The sequence below is a fragment of the Pyxicephalus adspersus genome, chromosome 8, assembly GCF_032062135.1.
Source record: "Pyxicephalus adspersus chromosome 8, UCB_Pads_2.0, whole genome shotgun sequence".
NCBI lineage: Eukaryota > Metazoa > Chordata > Amphibia > Anura > Pyxicephalidae > Pyxicephalus > Pyxicephalus adspersus.
Genome location: NC_092865.1, coordinates 14,495,380 through 14,515,050, shown reverse-complemented (window position 1 = coordinate 14,515,050; position 19,671 = coordinate 14,495,380). Strand labels below are relative to the sequence as shown.

The window sequence follows — 19,671 nt, the reverse complement described above, 5'->3', positions numbered from 1 at the left end:
AGAGCCTTTTTCTGAATCCAATAGTATATATATATATATATATATATATATATATATATATATATATATTTATATTTATTAATATACTATTGGACAAGCAGCGGTACAATATATAATGTAACTCTGTAAAATAAGATGTTAAACAGACCTGTTAAATTTCCTCACATTGTGATAGGAATTGTCAGATAATCATGTCCTTAGGGCAGACACAGTTCCAGACATTTAAATAGTGGAGAAAGAAAGAAACAATAATGTCAGTGAAATTATCTCCACATGTTAGCTGCCTAATGTATGTAATATGCGTGTTCATTGATTCCATTCATAGGCTTGTTGCAGGATTTTTGTGATTTTCTAGTATTTGCTGCTTGGGTACCATATAGGGAATGAGGAGGAAGTACTATTTTCAAAGTTTGTCTTTCTTTTTATAAGCAGCACCTAAGACTTCACCAACCTTCCTTATATCCGTCTGACTTTCTGTTGATGATTACGTGCACATGGATTTATACGGGACCCAGTCAATGGTCCTTTCAGAGAAGCCACTGATTGGCTTACTACTTCCCAAATATATTTCTATATTAGATTGATAGTTCTCCCTCCAGTGATGTGTCCTGCACTTAAAAGGGTAAAACAAGCTCAAGGCTTCTGCAGGCTCTAGACAAAACAGTAAGATTGATGTGAGCAGCTGTACAACTGGCCAAACATACTTACGAGATGTGTTTGCCTCCTCAATTTTCCTGGTCCCCCCAGGGCGCCTGAGATCACAATATTAATATTATTGAACAGTATTTAGTGCTGTACATTTATTAGAAGTTGAAAATAACAGACAGATACAGACAGTGACACAGGAGAAGGAGAGGACCCTGCCCAGAAGAGCTTACAATCCAAGAGGTGGGGAAGCAGCACACATTAAACAATGTTAGGTTACCTAATGGCAGAACTTTAAGAAAAATCCTTTCCCTGATATCCTCTATGGAGTGTGAACCCACGAGCACAGGGCTCAAAACATTTTTGGGGTTTAGGGCTGTCAAACTCCTAGCTGAAAAGTGGGGTAAACTGCTAATCGAGCACAGCCTATGCTCCACTGGTTGTAGCAAAAGAAATACACGAGGTGTCTAATATATAAATGTGTCTATATTATGAGTACCTCTCATAATATATTGTTAGCCCACTAATGATGGAAAAAAAATTAGTGAATATAAAAATGAAAAATGTTTATAATCTTTAATAAAACAAAAGAAAAGTAGCAAAAAAAATTAAAAAAACACACACAAAAGCACGTAAATGTTTGAACACACATGTGCATTGGATGTCCACGTTCCAAATTACAACTGTGTTACATATATGGGATATCATTTCACATGCTGGAGTAAGAGAAAAGATTCTTGGTCCCTTATTTATGGTGAACTCTTAGACTTTAAAGACAGATAAATAAGTGTCACCTATTGAATATTATGGATATACCTCCTATTTAATAGAATATAAGTATATATATATATATATATATATATATATATATATATATATATATATAATATATATATAAATAAGATATATATAAACACTGTATATGCATATTATGCCTCATTAACACTTGCCTTCTCAGACCTTCCATCCCACACTGATAGAATATACACGGCATATGCTGACACAATCAGCATAGCCGTCACTTCATACACAGTAAACACTGAAACGTGCCATATCATCTATTGTAATCAAACATTATAAATGGATACATTTTAATCAGGAACCGTGGCCTTAGCTGAGTTTACTAGATAAACAACCTAATTATGAAAAATGATGGAACATCAGAATCACTGCGAAGATGAAGTTCTCTCAAGTCTGATCCGTCTTTGGGAAGTTCTGTAAAGTCTGAGTAGAAACATCTGGAGATTAGTCAAGGTGGAAGGGTTTTCCTTCGGGATCAATTCATTAACCTGGGATGCTTTAAAGTCAATGTGGCAGAGTGGCGTGCGTATCTGTATTTACATTTTTAGAAAATATAATAGATGGTTGTCATGGCTGAGAGAAGCTGGGTGAGGCTGCCTTCTATTTATCTGACTTTAATGAGGGTGAGATGTTTGAAGGTAACCGTTGTGATTAAAGGTCCTTTACCAATGACGCATGGAATATTATACATTATAAGGGCGCCAGCCATGTCATCTGTACTTGGTGAAAAATAATGGTTAGTCTTTGTGCATTAGACTGGGGAAGATTGCTGAAGTACGGATCAAAGATGGCTTTATCCCAGAAGGTCATTTCAGCTGGTCTTGCTTTAGCTTTATCTAGACTAATGTTTTCCTCCCGACTGGGAATTAAAATATTCAGCAGTGAGATTAATATATAAGTGGTGCCTGGTGCTCTCAGTCAGCCCATGGTCACTCATATATTCTGTATATCCCAATCGAAAGTTTTCCTTGTCATAAAATATAATTATGTCCCTTTCCGAAGAATTTAGGGTGTTCACATATTATGCCTTTGCAGCATTAGGGTCCCATGTTTAAATCTTTACCAGGATACCATCTGCATAGATTTTCTATGCTCCCTCTGTGTTTGTGTGGGGGTCCTTCCACATCCCAAAACATAGGTTAATTAGTTTTCTCACAGGAATTAGCCTTAGACTTTGTTAATGACGTTGGGGAGCGACAGTTAGTGACATGACAATGGACTTCTTAATATGTTGGTGGTTAATAAATACAAGATAATAATAATCAGTGGCCATTCAATCATGTGCAAGACAAAAACCTGTTGTCTCTTTTTTTTTGTATGTGATTTATATATAAGCCCCATTAGTAAGTGGGATGTGCTTTGCTGACCTCCCTCCTCAACATACTAGTTTATTGACACTTATGCTTAATGCTTTTACACCAATGTTTATAGTTGTTCTCTGCAAAATGTATGCAGATCGGGAAGTCAAAAATCCTTGTCTGCAAAACTGTTGCATGTCAGTCACTGAATGTTTTGGAGACAGAGTTTCAGAATGACAGCCAGGTTAATAGCATTGTCAGGGGGTCAGCAATAGAAGACTCCTCTTGCGTCTTTACCGCCGTAGTAGTAAAGACTGAAAGGGAACCCCACAGCCTCCTGGCATACATATGTCACATATCCGGGGAGGCTGCGGGCTGCTCCTTCTGCGCATGCCTGACACTGGGCATGCGCCATTGGGGGCCTTTTTGAAATATAAAAAAAGCCTGATCTCATGGGCAGATGGGTTGGCACTTCTTTTTTTATGTTTTCATGAAAACACACCACCCAACCTCGTGCCTGCGGAATGTGAGGTCAGGTGCCATGAGCTGAAGCTGAAAGAAAAGGAAAGAAGATTGCAATGCCAGCTGTCTAGTTCACGCTGGAAAGAGGAAGGAAGCCTAGATGGCGTGGGACCTACTGGACTGGGTTGTGGAGGGATCGATGGCTTTTCACCAGTTGAACTGTCGGCTACATAACAGGACAAAAATGATAGTCTAATATTTGTCATATTTCTTCCCTAAAATATTCCAAAGATGCTCCCACTCTAATATTGGTTTTTAGATTACATTTAATTAGTTCCTGCACTTTGCAGAAGATTATTGCTCTTAGTCTATACTAAATAAATATTGTAGCATATATTTAAACTTATCTAGATTAAAATAAGAAGTCATATCTTTTCTCCACATCATATTTCTGTATCTAAACCCTAACAATCAACCTTTATTAATTGCTCCATTTTCATCTATTAAATATACAATTGAAACAATTTAAAAAAGCAGAATATTAGCTCTTGATTTTGTTAGACATTCTGTTTGGTCCCGTAAACCTCTTTTGTCTAATTAGCTCTTTCAGTTCTTATCTTGGAATTACAGAATAATTAGACTTTATGATAGATAGAAAAAGACAGGTAGGCAGAACAACAGGGCTTAGGAACTGGGTGACTTTTTGGCATATCAGCAGGCACTTTTTCTGTAAAGAAATAAAACATAGGAAATGACACAGATGGAATGCATATATTGCAGGTGACATACAATGGAACTCCAATTTCCAATGTATAGCTGCATCCAACACAAGAAGCACACACTTACCGATGAACACTTGGTGGCAGTCTAGTCCCATAGAATACCGCCAGGGCTTGCAAGCTGTGTGTAATCACCGGCTGCATTTGACTGATTGCTTACCTTGAAATATCTGGCAAAATTCAGTTGTACATTTCTCATTCTCTGTCAGCCTGGATCTCGCTTACACAAGTCACCAATTAACAAGTGCGTTTCCATTTTGTATATAAACACGGTGTCAGAAAACGGACAAAGACGCTGTCCATACCAGGTTTGGATAATCACACAGCTGTAATGTAATTAGAAGTTCTTATAAGATCTTCATGGCGGTGTGTCTCCATTATTCACAGTAATATATTTAGAAACTGTTTGTTTTAACTAGTCCCATGAAAAAAGCGACAGCTTTGGTTTTGTTTAACTGTTTCTTTTTTTTTCTCCATTTTTTGTTTTCTGTGTTGAAATTCAATGCCACGTTTAAAGGTTATATCAACCGCTGTGAATATGCAGATTTAAAAGGCAACTCCAGACTATAGGTTACTGGGTTATCAGGAGACTGCTCAGTCATTAAATATCTGGCAAGGATTCTAAATGTTACAAAGCTTAAAGGAAAACATTGGCTATGTTGGACTTAATAGAGAAGAATTGTTAATGAGGATTTTTAAGAATCTGAATTTCCACATTAAAAATAAACTTGTGCTGAAGAGAGCAGCAGGGGAGAGAATGAAAGATTAAAGCTAGAGTAAATGATTTCATTGTCTGTTTTGTTCGATGGGCCGTTTATCTAATTTCTATGGGACCAGCACATGATGATCCCACATTGCTGATCCCTCAAGGGGTAAAATCAACTCAAGAGCTTTAAAAGCCTGTTCTGATCAATATCATTCTCTACTCTGGGAGTTTTAGCATGCACAGCTCTCCTATTCCCATCTGATTTCTCCTGCCTGCATGACTGGCAGAGACCAAGGTGCGTGTTTATGTTAGGGCCGGGCAACAGAGCCATCAGAGGGCATTCACGTCATGCTGGCATGTCTGCAAGCTAAGTAATGTCTGTAAGCACCATAAGGATCCATTCACATTGTGTGGGTTGCAATACACACATCATTAAAGCAGGCCACATCTGTTCACAGCACAGCCATTGGGCTGCGGTATACATGTATATGTATTGTGCGTCAGGGTTCCATTTACAATGGCAATGCAGTGTACTAACTCGAGTTGAAATTACCCCTTATTGAAACGGTTTGCTTTGATGCCTGTGCACTAGCCCCACATTTGCATTTCTTACTCCCATGTTGCTCAGTTCACCTGTGGAAGTAAAGAAGAATCCCATACTTCTGGGTATGCCAGGACATGTGGCTCACTTCACGTACACTATTACTTGGAGATTGACTTAGTGTTTGGGGTATTAAAGAAGCCGGTCTTTTGCTCCTGGTGCTGGAACAGAGCAGCAAGGGCAGAGACAGGAAGATAGGCAGCATTGGAAATGGACATTAAAGTCAGTTAGTTAAATTACTCTGCATTAGCAAAGCACAGATTTTTTTTAAATTATCCTTTCTCAACCTTTACAACATGGGAGAACCCTGGAAATAGCTTTCAGGTCTTAGGAAACTACTGACAAGAATATTAATCTTTACAATCAGTGGCAAGAATGTCACCCTAAAGCTGGGTACACACGTGCAATAATTATTGTTGGAAACAAATGACTAATGACCGTTCGTCCGATAATCATTAACAAAAAACGTGCACAACGACGCCGATGAACAAGGATTACCGTAGGAAACGAACGACCGCCCCAGTGGATCTGATTGGGCGACAATTGTTCGCTATCTATTGTGTGTACGGTCGTTCAGTGATCGTGGATAGTTCTGCAATACACTTTCTCTTTTACATGTCACTTCAATCAAACGATCGTATCCAGCCTGTGTACATTATTGGTGGATTATATTTGAATGTTCGTATTGTTACAGCATGTACAGAATTGTGCACAATACGATTGTTCAAAATATTCGTGCATAATCGACAATTTTTGCACGTGTGTACCTAGCTTTACAGTTAGCCGAAAAGATCATTGGTGTCCGTGGTAAATGATCTGAAAGGTACAATCTGCTCATTGCTTAGGAAGTCATAGCAACCTCTGGAGGAAACCTAAGGTTCCACTGAGCCCTGGTTGAGAAACATTGGTTTATGTTGTTAAATAGTTCAGCTTTAGGGATAGGTGTATGTGCTGTTATTCTCTTGTAGCCTCTCCTTATACAGAAAGATTTCAGTCAAGCAGTAATACTCCTATAAAGGTCCATCTATGCCCTGCTGGATCTCCGCACACATTGTCCAAGCTGCTGTAGCAAGGTAAAACCATGAGATGACAAAGCCTTTATTTTTTTTTACTATTAAGCAATGAATTCAGGCAGCAGATAAGGCGGCTCCTCAACCTGACATTTCAGAGAATACAAGTACATACTAAAAATGTAATCAACATAAAGCTGTGCATCTTTCTTGTAATTAGAAGTTTCCTAAAAATTCTTTTATTATCGATCTACTATTATAATACAGTAGTCCTCCTATTGTTGCGGGGGTTACGTTCCAAAACCACCCGCGATAAATGAAAATTCACAATAGACTAAAGCCACCCCCAATTGCGTTTTGTTTAGGCTGTAAATTACCCCCCACTCTCTCTAAACATAAGTAGAAAAGATTTGCAGGCATATAGCTAGATGACTTTTGGGTAAATTCGTAGAAATATCACATTTATAGTGAGTACTGGATGTACTGTACGGTGCGGTACAGTAGTGTAGCCTGTGGTTATTTTTTCAGAATAAAAATCTGTGATATACTGGGACCGCAGTGTATGAACCGCTATATAGTGGGTGATAACTGTAATAAAAAAGAATACATTAGAATATTTTAGACATCCTTAATTCTATATTCTAATTTTAATTCTTTATTCTAATCTATCTGCATTGTAGTAGCAACAGGCTGGGGATGCCTGACCTGTTCCCAGAACACCCAATCACTTGAAGAAGGGAATATTAGAAACATCATTACCAAAACTATTGAAACAACCTTGTAAACGGCAGCTATACTTAAACAATAAAAAATACATACTAGGCACTCTGATTCTGAAATGTTGACTTGTTTTCAGGTTTTTCCAAAGTGCACTGTTGTCCAAGAAAGAATAGAGTCTGACAAACAGAAAATGATTTTATATTTGTTGTTATTGAGATATAAACATAGAATAAACAGGTGCCATCATTTGATCATAGGTGGGTCACTGCTGCCCTCCATGCAATTTCATTTTTTAGACTTATGGCAGCCACTCACTCTCCTACTGTACAAAACTACTGATGACAAATGTAGCAAGATGTGAGTCCATTGATCAAAATTGTATAAACAGCATTAAATTTCAATTAAGAACTAAGACTCAGAGTTCAACAAATGTTAACCCCAAGAAAATTCCTGAGTTCTTCTTTTAAGTTTGCTTAGATTTGTCTCTAAGACGTGTAAATTTGGAGAAATTTAGACCAAACTTACAAGGAGAAAATCTATCAGCATCAGCAGGGGGCTTTTAAAATAATTCTGATTAGAAAAAAGTATAGACAGAAAAAATAATTTAAACATCATAATATATTATTTTCTTCTTACCCAACCCCCTGTCTATGGACCATCAACTCTCCCAGTTGGCCCTTTAATGTGATGAGAAGCCTCATTAAACAATTAAAAGGTGGGAGGGTATGATGCCAACCTTGACTGTTATGTCAAGATCAACATATGTTGTTTTTATTAATATTATCTTGTATTTATATAGCACTGACATATTAAGCAGCTCTACAATAGTCATGTCATGAGCTGTACCTCAAAGGAGCTCACAATCTAATGTCCCGATCATAGTCATATGTTTTTAACACAGTCTAAGGTCAATTTAGGAAAAAGGCAATTAACCTAACTGCATGTTTTTGGAATGTGGGAGGAAACCAGAGTACCTGGTGGAAACCCACGAAAACACGGGAAGACTACAAACTCCTTGCAGATAGTGTCCTGGCTGAGATTTTAACCTAAGACCTAGCACGGCAAAGGCAAGGGTGCTAACATATATATAGTTTACGCTTCCTAGACCTCTGTACCTGCTGACTGGTATGGTGTATTGGTGCATCTGGAAGGCATTGAACTAATTTAAATTAACAGTTTATGTGTTGGGGGTTGTGATGCTCAAAAAAATTGTTGAACATAAAGGGGACCACAATGTGTATGCACACACCTCTGATTGTTTGCAAAACTTATTTCCAGCAGACCCTCTTGACAAAGACATAGACAATACCTAAGTATATCTACAGTTAGAGGTCTGGTTGGACCCGCTGGCATTGCTCAGTGCAGTGCAGGGGCCCCTGTTTTGTCTGTTGAGTGTTCACATTGCATTACAAGATGCTAGTTGGAGAGCCAGAACTGTGACTTGGAGTAGACTATGGCTGCTCTGGGGGAATGAAGGAATTTTTAAAAAAAATTAAAAATATGGCATGTATCTCATGGCATGACTTGTTGCTCATAGCATAGTTGCCCATTTCTGGCCACAAAAAGTGAGGGTAAGTTAACAGATTGTATTGATTCCATTCTGTAAATCTGTAGAGCAGGTGCACTGTTTGCGCTGTCAATAGCGTCACCCTAGAACCCTCTCTAATCATTTTATACACTGGAGTAATTTGTTTTTAGACTCCATCAATGATTGTGGTAATCACTGCACAAGCGTAGATTAAAAAGACTGGAGCGAATGGACACGTCCAAGATTGGACAGATGGAGAGGTGTAATTGTGTAAAAACATTTTCTCTGGCACATGAAACGCTGCTGATGATGACAGTTGGATGTCATATCGCTGGGAATATGCTAATATGCAGCACTAATTCTTATTTTCCTGTAATTATTGCTTAGGTGAAATTTACAACTCGCCGGAACGTAACGTTTTGATAAATGAATCAAAATATTGTGCTTTGAAATGATGATGAGGGTGCTGTGCCATTGGCTGAGTTTCTAGGAACGTTCTGAATAAATTGTCAGATTGCACATTTGTTTTGAGTTTAGTCTTCTGATTCCGCTGTGTTTCCATGGCACTTTGGGAAACAGACTCTGGGTCTAGCCATAGGTCTCCCTTCATCTCTTTCAGAACCAGTTGTACATGCACCTGACAAACTATTCCGTCAACAAACACAATGAGAACTTTGAGCGGGACGAGACGGAAGACCGAGGTAGCAAACGTTCCATCCGATGGTTTACCGAATTCCTACGTGCCAATGACCATGATGTGGCCAAATTTTGGAATGACATTTCTGTAAGTAGTACTTTCTTTTAGGGTATTTAAAGATCCCATATTTAATCTGAATTCCCAGGACCATTTACCTGTTGTCACCTTTTTTCTGAGCACTCTTTCTCTCCTTTTTGGATTTTTTTTTAAGGTCAACTCCAGGTACACAGCTAATCAATATGTATATATTTATATATATATATATATATATATATATATATATATATATATATATATATATATCTTTCACCTGCCAAAGGTTTTGTATTTCTGTCCATCCAACCTTTAGAATAACCAGTCCTACCACACAGTGCAGCCATTCTGGAAACAAAAAGACCTTACTGTTTCATTTGCATTCAGTTAACACATTCAAGTTTTGCTCCTTCCCTACTTCCTTACTAGACATTGAAACAGCAGATTCGTGAACTTACGAGGTTCACTTGTGCAGTTCACTTAAGAGATAATTGTTTCTTTGTACTTCATCTCCTTCTTCTAGTTATAGCCCTATTTGATCCTGCAGCAGGTATGGGTAAGAAGGGCAGAAGAAAGGGGTAAAGCTTAAAAATATGGCCTGGAGGTCATCATTATTGGTACACAAGTGATATATTTTAGATCTCTTTACCTTCTTTCACTAGGAATTAGTGGTGAAGACTCTAATAGTAGCGGAACCTCATGTCCTCCATGCTTATCGTATGTGTCGACCTGGCCAACAACCTGGTAGCAACAGCGTCTGCTTTGAAGTGTTGGGCTTTGACATCATTTTGGACAGAAAGCTGAAACCCTGGCTACTTGAGGTATGATCCATTCAACTATACTGTTAATACAGAATTTTGTTTTTGGGGAGTTTGGTGCTGTTGGCTTACAGTGGTGGTGGGGTCTTGGTGCATGTAGCCTTGCCCTAGCCACTCTTGCTATTCATTTGCTGGCAACCCTTTATTAGGATCAAACTGCATAAAAAGTTTTTGCAAGAAGTAGCAATTGATTGTTTAGCAGATAGATTTATTGGCTCCCCTTGAGCTAAGATAAGCAAGTAGCTTGTAGTTGCTATTAGGCATGCAGGATGGATCACCAAGAAATTCTTCTACATGCTACTTGTGTGGCTTACTCTTTATGTGTTCCACCTTTTACATAGTGACAGTCAAATTGACTACAAGTCTACCAAATTCACCCAAAAATATAAAAAAAAAGTGAAATGAGAAACTTATACCCACATCTGTTTCAGAAAAAGCAAAAAAAACCCACTTATAAGGCTTGGTTTAATTTGTTGCAACAGGAAAAACAAAACTCCATTCTGATCCTCAAAGGCAATTGGACATTCCCCAAATCAATAATCTCTAGCTTAAACAGCAAAATGATCTAACTAGAACTAGAAGAAGTTTCTGTATGTGGAATGCAAAGAGTCCCCTCTTATCCTTTGCAATGACCTCGACAGCTATATATATATCAGGTGATCATATCCCCCCTTTAAATGCCTCTTCTACATAAATTCAGTTTGGCTAATGTACACTTTATCGTGTGTTTTCTTGTTTGTTTTTCATTGTGCTTTCTCAACTTTCACATTTTTTTGTGTTTTGATGTCAAAAGCTGAACTCCACGTTCCAGATAGGGTTCGACTAATGCTTTGTGCTTTTTTTTTATCAATATACACCTTGCTATTAATCACATAGGATTTTAGCAGCAGGACTGGGTTTCTGAAAATCAGCCTTAATGAAGTCACAGGCGTCACAGGCGTCACAGGCGTCACAGGCTGACTTTATAACTACAGACACATTGGGCCTGATTTATTAAAGCTCTCTAAGGCAGGAGAGGATACAGGTTCATCAGTGAACCTGGGTGATCCAGCAAACCTGGAATGGACCTGGTCCAGGAATAAAAACATTTTCTAACAAATAGCAAATACCTTTTAGGAAATCCATTCCAGGTTTGCTGAATCACCCAGCTCTATGGGTTTCATGGGTTTGAATCCTTGAAAAGAATTGTCAAACTAGAGAAAGAAGCAAGGCAGAGTGTGGAAACCATGTATGTCCACTGGTTTTTCTTGGTGTTTAAAAAAAAAGGCAGAGGCAGTATAATTCACAAAATTTTAAATGAAATATACTCTTAGTTTTTTTCCCTTCACATACTGGTTAACTAAATGACAGTATGCTACAACTTTTCATACTTTCTTGTCCTGCACCAGTGAACAGTCATGTGCTAAAAGATTTATAACACTCACATTCCAGTACCAGCAGCTAGCAATCCAACAAAACTGGTTAACAGCAAGGCTTGTCAGGACCGGAAGGAGACACACTCCACTGATAACTGCATGTTATATTTATTTTGATTATTATTATCCTTTTTTAGTCTTTTTTAATCAATAGCAAAAATATATACAACACCAGTGTTAAAAAGTGATATGTATGGTGACACAGGATACCAGTAATAAGCATTCCATGGACCAGCAGTAGGTGCAATAATAATAAAGGTATGTGACACTCAAGAAAGGCACGTGCTAATGCAACACCGACCAAGTATACTCCCCAGAATTTTTTCTGGGGAAGATACTGTGAGTGGGTGGTGTGACCCAACTTTTCAGTACCCACCAAAAAACAGCCATGTGGTTACTGAAAAGTGCCAGGTGGTGCGCCCGGCTAAAAGGGCCTGGGGAGAACACTGCTAACCACTGGCTTCTGATTCATTTCACCCTCAGAGAGGACTTACTCAAAGAGATTAATACCTGCCTGTTGGTGAAATGTGTCAAAAGAGGATCTAGTGTAATTCTCAAATAATTAGGCTGATTTCACACTGGCAGTTAGATTGCAGTGCGTTTACCACTTCCTCTTGCCAGGGTTGCCTGTCCCATGGGGAGATACTACATGTAGTTGCAGCCCCATAGCGAATTATTAGGGGTGGTGGGGAGTGGTACTGGATAACTATCACATGCGCAGATGCTAGTTCTCCAGGAACTATTTGAGCAGCTTACAAGGTGCCAGCCATGGGGAGCTGCATGTAATCTCGCAATGTAAAGGCAATGTAGTAGCGCAGTTTGTTTCTCTTTTTTACGACTAAATACGTATTTTATTAAACTTTCTTTTTAAATAGCATATCTGACATTCACAAAACATTCTCTGGTGGAGAATCAATCACTACCATTGAAAACACATGGACTTGGAGTATACTCCAACAGAGAATGTTGGATAATTGCCAGATTCACTGTTTTAAAAATGTATTACTTAAAGTTTTCAATGCAAAGTTAAACTGTTTTTAGGTTTCCCTAAATGTCCCTTCAAGTACATTTCCCAATCAGAAAGCATAATAGAACACTGACAGCATTAAAAACCAAGGATTGAACCTTTTCCTGTTCCATAACAAGCAAAAAAAAAAACAAAAACATTTGTCACTTGTATTCTAATATTTGTTGTCAGGGTGGTTCAGTTTAGACTTTTTTTTTTGTGTTAACTAGCTGCTAAGTGTGCTATATGCAGCTTTACTTTGCTAGCTATTAATGTGAGCAGTTGACATTTTTACTTTGCCTGTGTGGACATACACCAAGGTTCCTTGCATGCATTTGAGTAATGTTAGGCTTTGGGTGTGTTGCTATATCATCAGACCAGGCCACCTTCTTACACGGTCTGTAGTCTGGTTCTTACTCCTACATGGTAAGCATTTTGTCAGTGGACAGGGGTCAGAACTCAGATTTAGGTGTTTGTTTATCATGTGATACAGCAGCTTCTCTGCAGAATTGGGCCAGGCATTCTAATCTCTCAGTGCACCCTAATCAGTGAGCCCAGGGCACCCATGGCCCAGTCGCTGTAGACAGGTTGTCCTTCCTTAGACCCATTTTAGTAGGTACTAACCATGGCATTCCAGGAACACGATCAAGCCATTTTGGAGATACTCTTCTGACTATGATCCTAATATTTACCTATTTTTCTTATTTGCAACACATCAGCTTCAGAAACTGTCTGTTCACATGCTGCCCAATATATTCTGCTTTATGACTGGTGCCTGTAATGTGATAATCAATGTTATTAATTCCCCATGTCACTGATTTGGGCTGATTGGTATTTTTAAACTGCAAAACTCAGATAGTATAAAGTTCCATAAGAAGATGTATATACTTCTCAAGGCGAGTGGCTCATCCCAGGCTTTGCTGCAGAATCCTTGGGTGGTGATCTGGTTGATTGCACTCGGGCAAAACAATAAGAAAAAGAAATGAATCACTAAAGACTGCAGCAACTATTCTGAATTTGTTTTGGATAGCAGTAGGAGGTCACCTCTGACACATCTTGTAATAAAAAGTGCTTTTTCATAGATTGTGGGTACATAAAAACAAACCTACACTGAAAAAAAATATTTGATTCCATACGTCTATGAGCCAACTTTGCAACAGGTGACCTTTTAAATGACCATGCGGCATTCAATGTTAGATACCAAGGGTGTGAGGGGCAGACTGTCCAGACCACTTTTAAAGTAGTACTACACCTATGGAATTGCAAGCAGACTGGTCCTTTATTGCAGAAGGGACAGTCTGTGTTTGATCCACAATAAAACAAACCTAAGCTTCTCTATAATATACACTAAACTGTGCATGTGCAGCTCAGTGTACGATCCTGGCGTGCATCATTCTGGACTGGTCAATCAAGTTGACCAAAGATTCCAAACCTGACCAGGATCGAGTTGGAGCAAGGAGAGGTGCGTTTACCTTAAAAATTGCAAACATGCAGGTAGGTTTATTTTATTTTGTTTTATAGACATTGCCTGCCCTCTTCTGCAATAATGAACCTTCCTGATCTCATTTTATTTACTTTTTTTTTTATATTTAGTTCTACTTAAATCTAGCCCCACATTGACGTGTAATTGAGCACTGATGCTAAAATACACAATAAAATATGCCATGACTAGCAATTCCTTCTTGTTCTGTTCCCAGCTTCAGGTCCAGACAAGGCAGAGACTGCAGCCACCTAATTACAGCTTTTGAGTTTCAACCTGTTAACAAGCAGTGACCTGCAGCAATCATGAATTACATTTAAAAGGTAAAAAGGTAGCTGGCCTTAGAAAATATTATAAATCTGGCCCTGGTCAAGGGTGACTCCTTCCACTATTATTAAAGAAAAGCTGCTTTAACCCTGATTGCAGGAATTAATTTCCTTATCTGTCAGACAGTCAAGTTTTAAACCAAACTTTGTAGAAGGTCCATGGCATAGCAGTGTGGCTTTCCGAGGATTTTTAGCATTTTGTTAACAATTGAGACTTTGTGCTTTTTATATGCCAGCTAGTATTGAGTGCTGAGAATTTTTGGTATTCTCTCCATATTGAGTTCTTGCCTGTTCTGTGTACTGCCTTGCCCATGTGCACCTTTCATTCTTTTGCTTGTTTTCAGCTAATCTGAGCCATTTCCCTTTTTACTTTGATATGGTGATTCCTGTAAGCTTGCCATATTTTTTTTATTACAGGGCATATGTAAGCTTAGTAAATTTGCAATGGGGAGCTTGTGACGCTTTTAGCTCCTACTACATGTAATATTTTACGATAACTAGCTATAATGGCCCGTGTCTACATGAGCTAACCTTTGGTCTTAGGAAATAGCAGTATGCAGAGAATATATTTCAGTGTGGAATAATGACCATCCATTTGGGCGATTTTGTCCCTTTAATGCATTAATGGAAAGGCTTAATGGCCTGGATTCCTGTAGGAAGACTATGGGGAGAACATTACATTCTTGGATCTCTTCCTCCCCTTGTTAGCTGCCAGTTTTACCAGTCTAATACTGTAATCATTTGCAAATTTAAATGCCATAATTAGAGACAGCACATGCTGGGTACATTTGTATCAGCTTCTATGAGTACTTTTAATTATGCATGTTGACATAATGATTAAAAATAGATTTTCGCTCAGGCGGCATTGTTTGGTTTTACAGTTAAATCTGTTACCCGTGTCTGTGTTGTACGAGCTTGCTTTGTGATGTTAATTAAAGCCTAAGAAAAGGACAGAAATTGGTTATTGAATGGCACTTGTGAGTCGGCTTCATTACCAGACACACATCTCATTACAGAATGATGCCAAGCAGGGGTGGATATTACCTATTGAAACCTCGTCACCACTGCTCCGAACCAGCACCTGTTTTTTTTTTTGCTGATGGTTAGCTTTTCGGCAGGTTGATGCTATGGCTGAGACACCTATGGGGAGTCAAAGGAAGGAGCCATTTTGGGACTTGATCATCCGGCGCTATGAACTGCCATGAAATGTCTTTGTGGTGCTGAAATTCACCCATCCAGTGTAGTAGTATGCAATACCTGATCAGTTTTAAGAACAAAGGCAATAAAAAGACATAGGTCCTGATTTATTAAAGCTCTCCAAGGCTGGAGAGGATACCTTTTCATCAGTGAAGCTGGGTGATCCAGCAAACCTGGAATGGATCTGGTCCAGGATTCAAAACCTTTGCTAACAAATAGCAAATTACTTTGAAGAAATCCATTCCAAGTTTGCTTGATCTCCTAGCTTTGCTCATGAAAGTGTATCCTCTCCATCCTTGGAGAGCTTTAATAAATCAGGACCATAGTGTTGATGTCTATCTTTGCAGCTGACCTATATTCCAATCTTAAGGATACATTGGGGCTGATTTAATAAAGAATAAAGGCTGTTGCACATGGCAAAGTAAATATTTTCCTTCTAAGGGATATTTCACTTCACCTATTAAATAAGGTGATGCTCAGTTGACTTCAACCTGTCAATCATGTGCTAGAAATATGTTTTTTAATTGTGTTTTTTCACATTTCCTTGCAGCTGATTGGGTATTTTTTGGAAAGTGAATTCACACTAAGCCAGGTGCATTTTGCCCTTGCAGGATCGAACATCACCTTGATAAGTGAGCAGCCTAAATTCCTTTAGTAAATCACCACCAAGGTGATAGTATCTCTAGACAGGTGACAGTATCCCTAGACAGAGCCCCCAACCTTTATATACTTACCTTTCCTGCCCTCCTATGCAGCACCTTGTTCTTCAACAGCCGGCCTGAAGATTCTGATCTTCTGGATATGTAGGAGTATGTGTCCAGCTCCCTTGTGACAGTTTCCCGGCTTGGTAGCCAAACACTAGGTCCACGCACTGTTACACAACCAGGGAAGTAACATCGGTGCTCTTCTACGTCATCACACTTAGTGCAGGCTGGAATGGAGCAAGGGGCTTTCAATGAATGAAGATAACATGAATATTGTCCTTTAAAGGATTGCAATACACTTTCTCACATGCAACGTTGGGAAGCAGAATTAAATATAACTATTAATGATGCAACTTGGGAGTACATATGGGTATCTACTGCCAAATCCATATCGCTACATTGGAAAATTCCTCTATTGGTGGTACCTCACACCATCTTGGATACCCAAATTTGTTCCTGGGTATTTACCACTATGCTTCAGGGATTGTGTGTATAAGGGTAATATGACCTATATTTGGTGATCCTATATTTGGTTGTCCTATATTTGATGAAATTGTGGATCAGAGTCTATAACCTTATTCGTACTGTGTTACACATTGATTTTAGACAGAACCCCCTTGAAGCTCTATTGAATACGCCCATTCCTGGGTGTCTGGAACACATTAACAATGGATAGGTTTTAATTTTTGTTCCACTAGACTGACTATCACATGTTTCTGGAAGACCCCCTCTCACAGTTACATGGCAGTACAGCAGAGGGTCAACGGTATTATGATCAAAGAGAAGCTAACCTCTATTGCTCAGGACAGGCATGCCAAGTTTTTGGCTGTCTGGACCCCTTGGATAGATTACGTTGACCTGAGGGCGGATACTCTTTCTATATAATGCTGTTTTATGTCCCTCCCCTGGGGACTACTTCACCCTTCCATACTTCACTCTTTCTTCTCTTCTTCCTAACTTTCTTTCTCGCTCTTTTCTGTCGCTTTCACCAGTTTGTTTCCCACAACATTTTCAGTGAGGTGGTTTTACACTTGCAAATGAAAAACGTTCCTTAAACAATGTTAGATATACTGATGACTTAAAATGTTTTGAATTGCACTGGATATTTGTCCCCCCTTTTTTTGCTAAATAATGGAATGTTGATATTTGCATTATTTACTAGTGGTACTGTAAAATCGTTCTGAATTGTCCTTTGTCAATGTTTTATGTACTAATATGTGTCTAATACGTAAAAACTATTGTAATAGAAGATAACATGGGCTTAGACGAAGTGACTTGTTGTTTCTGCTAGTAGGTCTGTTAATAAGAAACTTCTGTAGAAAAGTTGATTCTGCTGTGAAATACCTGAAAGATTTGTTATCCCCAAGCTGGTGATGTACCTTTATGGTTGGCTTGACTTCAAACTTTGCTCTCCTAAATAGCTATGGCCACCATTGGAAGCCAACACTTCTAGATTTGTTGGATGCCTGGTCTTCTGTTGTGTTCCATGATTCCTCCTGCCTTCTTCTAAATCACTACTGTGTCCTGTAGGTCACAAACGGCTGAGGACCATCATTCTTTCAACACTGACTGGTTCACAGCTATTAAATTACATGAGTCAGAGCTTCTCCAATGCCAGATACTAGGAATTCATATTGGCTCCGGACACTGAACCTCCACTGAACTAGTTGTGTTAGACATTTTGGATCCAAAATGCATCCAACATACCACTGATATCTTAATGTCAATGTTTTGTGCATAATATTTGTATTTAAAGCTCAATTTACTAAACTATAATTATTGCCAACATTTTTTTTAACCAATGTGAGCCAATGACAACTGAAAGTGATAATGACATGGCTGAAAATAGTATTTCATATGGCACTCATGGCTAAAGATTAGATAATTGAGCCTATTTCAAAAGGTTCAACTGCATAGTCATATGTACTTGTTTCTTTTTTTGTTTTGGTCGGGACTAAATGGCACTATCATGCAATTTTAACAATAATAAAGCTTAGATGTCCGGGCCAATTTTTGCAGCATCAGTATTGGGTCTGTTTATGAAAGTCCTATATTTGCTGAAACATTCCATGGTGGAGGATCTTCCCTGGTCTATGTGTTTCAATGGCAGGGCGGCTATAGTAATCGCATGATTGGGAACCACTCAGATTATAGTGATCACATGATTGGGAACCATGCTGACTGTAGTGATTACTAGATTGGGTACCACGTTAATTGGCTGTCAGTGGTCAGTGGAGTCAGTGTCAGCCAGAAAGGGTATCCACCAGCGGTGCAAAGTGACAACCTCTCACTCTCAAAGGGTACATTTTTATTAGAATATTCTTTGAGGATGTTTAGTTTTTAGACAGGTTCATGCTATGGTAGAGCCACTTATGAGGAGTCAAAAAAAGGAGCTTTTGGGGCCTACTCATCTGTCTGCCATGCAATGTCTTTATGGTGCAGAAATTCACCCTTTCATATTAGAACTGTTCAGGCAATACCAGTTCATAGTGTTGATGTCTACTTTGCAGCAGACCTGTAATCCAATCTTAAAGCGGACCTATTACCAGAACTTTTACTTTACATAAAAGGGTAGACAACTCTTTTATATAAAGTAAAAATGAATTTATATATTTTCTTAGTTTTTTTAACCCATTTTTTTTTAACAGTTGTGGCGATAAAGACAGAATGGGAGCGCTGATCCTCCTGGGATACCCACGCCACACATCCCAGGAGGCTTGTGGCTGCTCCTTCTGTGCATGCTCGTCTTTTTTTTCCTGTAATGGGGGAAAAATGCCAATCTCACACGTGCGCAGTGAGATTGGCACTATATTTTCCCCTTTTCCAGTAGGCTACATTATCCGATCTTGCATGATCGGGAGGTAGATGGCAGTGCCTGGCAGTGCAGAAAGAATGGTGAATGTGAGTTTTTTTGTTTTTGGTTTAGTTCAGCTTTAAGGCATTTAAGACATTGGGACTGATTTACTAAAGGATATAGACCAGGCATGGGCAAACTACGGCTCGCGCGCCGTACATGGCCAAATACGGTTGTTTCTCAGACCCTTTGTGTGTTCCTGGCCTCTGGCCGGTGCCACCCCGAGAGCCTCAGAACATGTCCCCCATTGGTATCCCAGCTCGTGGAGGTGGGCAGGCTGTGTCCCTGCACACAACCCACCCACTCTCCCATCACAGGTTCAGATCTGCGATGGGAGAGTGGGGGGGTTATGCTGTCATGACGTCAGGTTCAGTGGCATCATGATAGCATATCCCCGCCCTCTCTTCCATCAGCCCGGCCCCTCTTTCAAATTTTTTATTGTGGTCATTGACTGAAAAAGCTTGCCCACCCCTGATAGAGACTGTTCACATATCATGGGTCATCAGGCTAGGTAACAAACAACAGGCAGGCAGGGTTTCATTGAGTAAATATAAAATATTGCAATATTTTCATCTTTCAGGCAAGTGGAGC

The 19,671-nt window shown here is 39.1% G+C and overlaps 1 protein-coding gene across 4 annotated transcripts in view; it reads left to right on the top strand.

The window, feature by feature from the left end:
* TTLL7 (tubulin tyrosine ligase like 7) overlaps nucleotides 1-19,671 on the top strand; it is a 121,968-nt gene that overhangs the window by 32,554 nt on the left and 69,743 nt on the right. For all 4 annotated transcript variants that reach the window (XM_072419556.1, XM_072419554.1, XM_072419555.1 and 1 more), the window contains 2 exons: nucleotides 9,170-9,334; nucleotides 9,943-10,101. In XM_072419556.1, the coding sequence (XP_072275657.1) occupies nucleotides 9,170-9,334; nucleotides 9,943-10,101 (324 nt within the window). The remainder of the gene's footprint in view (nucleotides 1-9,169; nucleotides 9,335-9,942; nucleotides 10,102-19,671) is intronic.